General features: G+C 45.2%; 1 protein-coding gene across 1 annotated transcript; it reads right to left on the reverse strand.

The window, feature by feature from the left end:
* Nucleotides 1-356: 356 nt before the first annotated feature.
* mafaa (MAF bZIP transcription factor Aa) lies at nucleotides 357-4,402 on the reverse strand. Its single transcript, XM_026147038.2, has one exon. It carries the CDS (start codon nucleotides 3,243-3,245, stop codon nucleotides 2,313-2,315), a length of 933 nt encoding a protein of 310 aa, XP_026002823.1. The 5' UTR covers nucleotides 3,246-4,402; the 3' UTR covers nucleotides 357-2,312.
* Between the last annotated feature and the right edge of the window lie 3,348 nt (nucleotides 4,403-7,750).

Raw genomic sequence — 7,750 nt, forward strand, 5'->3', positions numbered from 1 at the left:
TTTATTGTATTTATTTTTTCTTTCTTAATTTCCATTAAATTTTTTAATATTTAATTGTTCAATATTTAATTATCTAACATTTTTCTATTATAGTTTAAGCGGCTATAAATATTTCGACATTGTTATTAAATCGTTCAGCTCTTTTGCTGCTCTTTCGCTAATTAGAGACTTTGGTCACATTTAATAACCCGCAATCGAACATTATTATTTTACAAACACGGACATTGTGACCTGAGAAAAATAAAACCTTGCTAGACTTCTGACCGTTTTATAAATAATTCATAAATCTCTTTTTTTCTTATAGGACATAAAAGCTGTTGTTAGAGAATGATGGCAGCGGCAGTCACTGGCACGGATTTGGGACAGAACTTTTTATTAAACATTATGAAAACAAGATTCTCAACAACGTTCCACTTTGTATGGTTTTCACTTGTTGACAGTCAGGACACGTTCATTGAATAAATATAGAAATCATATGTACAGATATAAATTTACAGCACTGTGCAGAAGTTGTTTTGCATTTATTCCCCGCGTTCTTTAACTTCACATTTTTTGAAGCTCTTGTTGCTTTCGGTAAATATGAGAAAAATTGAGATTTACACAAAAGACAAAAAAAATCTAATTAAAATAAGAAAGATAGGTGGATAGAATCTGATGTTTGTCTACATACTGGAAATGCTTAATTTGTTAATAATTCGCAAGAATCGACTTGTATTGTATATCTCCCCTTTTTTGGTTCCCATAAAAAGATACAAAATTGGAAGAATCACATTTTTCTCAGTTTTCTCTTCAGCTTGTTGTTGTTTTGCCCTGACATCCTGATCAAACACTTCCAGTCTCTCTCCCTGCACGGTTCGCCCTCCAACAGGTAGTCTGTGCATCGGGCACTTCTGCACAATATTGCACATATATCGATGTAGCAGGAACCAGGGGTTTCTTGTTGACAGAATAATGCATGGAGTTACTCCAAGAACAGGAAGCTCTACCATCAGACTTTTCTATTAGCGCTCATTAAGACTGCAGTTTAAACCCACAGCCCCTGCAAGACGTTTGATTACAATATTAAACGTAAAAAAGGAAAGAAAAGAAACATAAAAGAAACCCTAAGTCTTTTTTAATCGTCGGGTTGGTGCATAGAATTTTAGCAGCGAATGCAGTCCATGTAATAACCGAGGGTTTCCCTCTCACAGAATTTACATCCAGGGTTGTTTTTTTTAAACAGATCAAAAGGTCCTATGAGTAGAAAACAAAATGTCCAGTTTGATCTCTTCTTAGTGCAGTTTAACATTACACATGTTCAGTAGAAGGAGGACGAGGATATCATAGACGATTTGCATGCTGTTACATACAAACATTTGTATTTAAGACATTTCGAAGAATCCAAGCAACAAAAAGCAAGTTGTTGTTTTAAAAAGAGAGAAAGAGGGAGAGGGTAAAATAACACAGGTTACTGCTTTTCTCTACACAGTATGTACAGGTGGAAATAAATACAGTCTAAAATCTGGCTCAGTTAATCTCTTTTTGTCATGTTTTTTTTTCTTTTTCTTTTTTAAAACAATAGAAAAATTGATTGAAAATAGCAGTTAAAGACGCATCCAGTTTTTACGCACTACAGCAGATTGTTCTCCATTTTTTTCTCTCCTTGTACCTCTCGGGGTGTAGGATGGAAGAGGGGGTCATTGGCTTTTTATTTTTCCGCATACCCAGGCCTTACTGATGGCAGAGAAAGAGGAGGAAGAGGAGATGCGAACCGTGGGCCATGCTTTCCATACACGTGGAAGATTCGGGGAGAGGTTACCATACATGTCCTGCATGCAGGGTTGCAAATGGGGATGGGGGGAGTTGGGATGGGGGGATTATTAGACTTGCATTATTGAAAAGTCTCTGCATTACAGGCTTATAAACAGTCTTTCTTCGCCGGTGGTGTATTGCTTCTTCTTTTCAGTTCATTCAGACTTTTCCCCCTTTAAACAGAACACATTTGCCTCGTTTTTAAGACCAACCCCGCTGCTCTCTCTGAGTTAAGACAGTCACGTGTCATATTAGTTCAGTAAGACTCGTGATTAGCTTCTGCTGCACCGGAGGATACACAAATAAAAGTCTACAGGCTAACAGTGATCCCAAGTGCCCACCTGACAGGCTGCGGCATTCTTACAGAAGTTTCGCCTAAACATGTTTAAGACTGAAAATCGCGTCCGTGCACGGCTACTGCTTAAGTCTTGTGAGTGGAGGAAAAAAGTGTAAACAAAATAGAAACGAAGAACAAACGTGAATGAATGTCTGCGTGAGGCGCTACAGGTCAGCAGCCCCTCTCACATGAAGAACTCGGCGTTAGCTTGTTTCCCGGACGGATCTCTCGTGTTCGCGGGTCCGCCGGCATTGTAGGTCCGGCTGGCCAGCTTCTCGTACTTCTCCTTGTATAGATCCCTCTCCTTGACCAGGCGCGCCACGTCCTGCTTCAGCTGTTCCACCTGGTTCTGCAGGGTGCACTTTTCGGTCTCCAGCATGTGCCTCTGCTGCACGCGCTTGAAGCGGCAGGACTGCGCGTAGCCGCGGTTCTTGAGCGTGCGCCTCTTCTGCTTCAGGCGGATCACCTCCTCTTTGCTGAAGCCTCGGAGCTGCCGGTTCAGCTCCCGCACTGTCATGCTGACCAACTGCTCGTCCGAGAAGCGATCTTCGAGGCGGGCGTGGTGGCCGTGGTGGTGGTGGTGGTGGTGGTGATGCGCTTGGTGATGGTGGGCCGCCGAGGCCGCGGAGAGGTCCTCGCCAACGTACTGCTGCCCGCGGAAACCCTCGTAGGTCTGGTGGTGGTGGTGGTGGTGCGCGTTGCCGATGAGGGCCTCCACCGCGTCCTCCGGCGTCAGGTTGAGCGCCTCCGGATTGATGTGGTGCTGGTAGCTGGGGATCCAGTACAGGTCCTCCAGCTGGGGCTTCCCCCCGGTGCTGTGATTGTTGTTGCCGCCGCTGTTGTTGCTGCTGCCGTTGCTGCTGACGCCGCTGGCGAGGCCCTGGTTCGGCTGCGCGCCCGGGCTCGGGGCGCAGAAGCTGGGCGAAGAAGGCACGGAGGAACAAGGGGTGCTAATCGGGGTGGAGGAGAGGGAGCCCGACGGGAGGCGGTGGCAGTAGCGGTCGGCCTCCGGCGGCTCCTTCTTGACCTCGAACTTCATCAGGTCAAAGTCGTTGACATACTCGATGGCCAGAGGGCTGTTGGGCAGCTCTGCGCTCATGGCGAGGTCGGTGGCCATGTCAGTCCATGCGACGACTCCTGCCCTCACAGCCAAACCGACGGCGGGCAGTCCTCTCGGATACAGATTGTGGAGAGGGATAAAAGGTTGTATGGTGTATAAATAGACACACGCACACGCCCGGTGCGTGGGGCTACTGCAGGGCCAGCAAGCGGGTAGAAAACTTATTAAGGTTGTTTGTCCCTAAGTAACTTCTATTTATAGTGGCGTGAATATACCTCTGCATGTAAATGAACTTGTACACCTGCCAGTTCGCCTCCGCTCCCTGCTCTTGTTGACAACTTATCCCAGGTCAAATGCACGCTTTAATACCAGGAGCCCCCCCGGGGTGCTTGAAACTCGAGCCCAGTGAATTTGGAACCACCAACCTGTCCTGTCCTCGCTTCACCTCTGCAGCCCACTTGCCTCCCTGTGATTTACAGTCCTCGGTTCTGCTCGATCGAGTGACAGGAACAGATCTCTTCTCCTCCGCTCTCCGGCCGTATTAGAAATATTTTCCAAGCATCCCTCCTCCGCTGTTTACAAGTTGATCGCGAGCTCCTGTAGGCTGCTGGCTCGAGTCACTGCAGCATGGCCCGGACTTAAAGTTTTTTCTCATACAGTCACATCTAGCAGTGTGGCGCTGGGAGCTGCTCGGGGTTGCGAGTAAAAATAAAAAAATAAAAAATAAAGATTTACCAAAAAGTCCCAGGAATCCACAAGCCGGTATGGCACGCGTGCGGATGGTTACAGAGCCCGTGGGATTCAGATGAAGTTGCAAACAGTTCTCTTACTTGCAGGGACAGGAGGAGGCTTGTCCCTGGTTCTTGTGGTCAGTCCATTTATGAATTTAAACAGCCTACTTACAGGCTCGGTCCCCTCGGTGCTGCCCCCCCTCCTCTCTCTCTCTCGCTGGGTCGCACTTTTGACCTTTCGTGTGGAATTTTATACAAGAGGTGATAAATTCCAGCTGTTTTGTGTCTGACGGCCCTCACAGAGCTCCTCACAGCAACAACGCAGTGTAACTGAGTCGCTGGAAGGCACTCTGCACTTATAAAGACAGCGTGGCCCCCACGACCCTCCCACACGGAGGTGCGACGGGCCAATGAGGAGGAGCTGGCAGCCGCGCATTTGCATTCTCCTATAAGGGAAGAGCCTCCCAATTGTCTAGCAGCGGCCGGCCGAGGATAGCCGAATGCAGCCGAAGGGCGGTGGGTGGGGTGGGGGGGGACACGAAGGGGAGAACAGGTGCAGCAGATCCCCCCCTCTAGTGACCGAGCAAACGCTACTGCACGGAAGACCGCACGGAGTAAGAGGAGAACTACCGGAGTTTCTCGGAGGGAAACATGTTTACTCAGAAAGGAGAAAGACTTGTGAGCGAAGCGGTCTGTGATGTAAAGAGGCTGCTGAGAGTCCCAGCAAGGAGAACGACCTCCACCTCTTTCATTTCTGGAGGTCTGTTTCACCCCCTTATAGGCGGGGAGCTCCTGTAATGATACCCGTTTTACACTTTTTACATTTGAGCTTCATGAATGTAAGAAGGTGTGTGTGTTACTGTTTCCCCGGGATCACTATATAATCATTTATAGAATTTGACAGCCAGTACTTTTACGGAGTTCATAAATCCAGTACGAATCGATTACAATTCGTGACTATTTCACGAACTGCCTTAAGACCGGGAATATACCCGGTAAAAAAAAAAAAAAATATATATATATATATATATATATAGGCCACGTGGAACAACATAGTTCTTAAAAAAGGTAGTAAAAGAAAGGACAAGCGGAGAAATCCAGCTAAACTACGGATTAAGTAGTAGTACAAGTAATAAAAGAAATTTTAAAAAATAAAGCAAAGAGAGAATTTCAAACTGCTACTGGAATAATAATAATAATTTAAGAAAAAAGTCCAGGTTTAAGTGTGGGAGCGCACATCAAACGCATAAAACAATGAGAAGAATGTATTAGACCCACTTTCCATTTCCAGATCCCGGACACACCACACACATCCAAATCTATCAATCACCGATCGATTTAAGGCCGCGCGCCCCTTTGCCAAAAAGGAAAATCAATCCGCGTTTCCGCAGGTCCACGAGGAGGCCGCGGAGTATCTGCGCGCGGGGTTAAGTAAGATTGGACAGGCTCTATTTTCATTCGCAATTAAGCACAAATTGCATCATCTCAGCTCATCTCCGCAGATCCACGCATAATTAAACCCTGCGCGCGTCTCCATCTGGGACGCATAAGTCTTTTTTTGTATTATTAATTCGGCGGGGGTATAACAGCAAGGCTGAGCAGGATGAGATGTCGATAAGCATCATGGGAATAGGACTTAAACGGAGCATCGCTGCACCTGACCCGCTTAGCCTCCTCAGCAGTGGCCGCATCCCAGAGGACCATCTCACCGACACTTGAGTGATACATGTGCGGGAGAAAGTGCCGATCTGCGGGAAAAACAGGTGGCAGTAAGTTTAACTTGGTCAGATGTGAAAAGCAAAACCTTGCACAGCTGCTGAGCTTAACTTCCAGTCCGAAGCGGCCATGAAATACGCGCCCCCTCTGCCTCAAATCTGCTGGCAACGATGAAAAGAAGAGTGTGAGATGAAGGGACGGAAATCATATCAAGGTATTTCAAGTTTAGGTGTGCTAAGTCATTATTAGAGGGTTTAAAAAAAAATCTAATAAGCAGGAGCTGGCCCTCAAACGCCAAGCTAAGCAGTCTGCATAGAAATAGCGCATTTAAGAAGATCTGCTGTGTCCATTCATTGTCAGGGGAAGGGGAGTGTCTGCGGCCGAGGGCTTGAGACATAAATTTTTGAAGTCAGGGTTTTCATTGTGTCTTTGCATACTGGGACTTCGCTGCAAGTGCAGTTCTACCGATTTAAGCAAAATGGACATCAGCAAGGTGGTGGATCTATGAGGATCACTTTGAGCCAAGGTAGCCAGCATCCAGACCAGCTCCGGGAGGTGGCTGAGGGTTATCTGAGGCCTTTGGGGGTTTTGTCACTAATGCCGCTGCAGAGGAATCAGATTTAATTGTGCAAGGAAAGGATATGACACACACGCACACATGCATGAGCATTAAGAGTGAAGTTGATAGGGGGCTTACTTTAGACAGCAAGTTTTGCCACATTTCCAAGGCCTGGCATGTATAGAAATCATGTTTGTTCTCCACGGCGATGAAAAGGACTCAAAGAAGCAGAACAGCAATTCAAACAACACACACATCTGTTTTGCTCTGAATTTCAGCTCAGTGCGAGACTTGACACCGTGCCATCACTGAGTCCACAGACACTCGTAGAAAGACCAAATCACACAACACAACTGTTCCCACCAGCATGCACATTCTTATGGCTGCTGTCCGAACAAGCGAGTGAACTCAGCACACTAAGAAATCCATTAGCGATGATCACAGAAACTTTGGGAAAAGAGAAACTCTAGTTTTCCTGTGGAAGAAATTCAGAAACATTCAGTTTGCTAAATGCATTGTGTGAAAAATGGAAAGACACCAAGGAAAGGAAAGCTAAATTAGGATGAGGTGCTGGATGGAGAGATGAAGGTGACAGAGTGTCAACTTCAGAGGGAGTTCAGTACCAGCAAACTGCATTTATTTAAGTAATTTGTTTTTATCAGTTTTGGCTTTTTGTTGTTAAAGTTTAATTATTATACCTAAGAAAATGTAAAATTAATTGAGAGTTAAAGGGGTAAAAGATGTTGAAATTTACTTTATATATTTATACTTTATATAGTTTTCTTATATTGAGTTATGTTTACTTTTGTCTAAACACAGTAAAATTCTGCTCTTGCTTCATTTATAATTTCTACTTTAATATTTAAAGTAAAAAAAACAAAAACAAACATTTCTCTTGTGGCAAATCCAAACACTCATTAGAGTTGTGTGGCGGAGAACAAGCATACCATATCTTGTCTGGTTTTCTTTTGTTTTGGTGAGTCGACTTCTTAAATTCTATAGTGACATTTTTTGGGTGGCGGAGACAGGTGACTGTGAAAACCTTCAGCAACAATAACTTGAAGTAATTTTTTTCTGTTTGACTTTATGAGTCTCTCACATCATTGTGTCAAACAGAATGGCAGTGCAGGAATTTTGGCCCAGTCTTCCTTATAACATTGCTTCAGTTCATTGCGGTTTGTGGGCATTCATAAATGAATGCCCACAAACTAAGCTTTGGCTGCTGAACAGATGTCCTCACAATTGACTCTAGAGTATTTTGGTATGCAGAAGCGTTCATAGTTGATTAAATCACTGTAAGTTGCCCAAATACGGTGGCTGCAAAACAAGCCTAAATCATCAAGCCTCCTCCACCGTGTTTGCTGTATGATACGGTGCTGGTATGAAGTGTTTTTGCGGATGAGCTGTGCTATGGTTTGATTTTTGCATTTTGTTCAGGTGCAACTTTGCAATGTAAAGCTGTGCTGCCATGACCTTTTTATCCTGGCAGCTTTTCCAAACAAGAGCTCCTAGGAAGAATGGACATCCCAGCATCCCAGCAAATGATTGTAGCAAGA

This window comes from Astatotilapia calliptera, chromosome 17 (genome assembly GCF_964374335.1).
Source record: "Astatotilapia calliptera chromosome 17, fAstCal68.1, whole genome shotgun sequence".
In the NCBI taxonomy this organism is placed as follows: domain Eukaryota; kingdom Metazoa; phylum Chordata; class Actinopteri; order Cichliformes; family Cichlidae; genus Astatotilapia; species Astatotilapia calliptera.

Coding starts and splice junctions, on each gene's coding strand:
- mafaa (XM_026147038.2), bottom strand. CDS start 3,245: ATGGCCACCGACCTCGCCATGAGCGCAGAGCTGCCCAACAGCCCTCTG.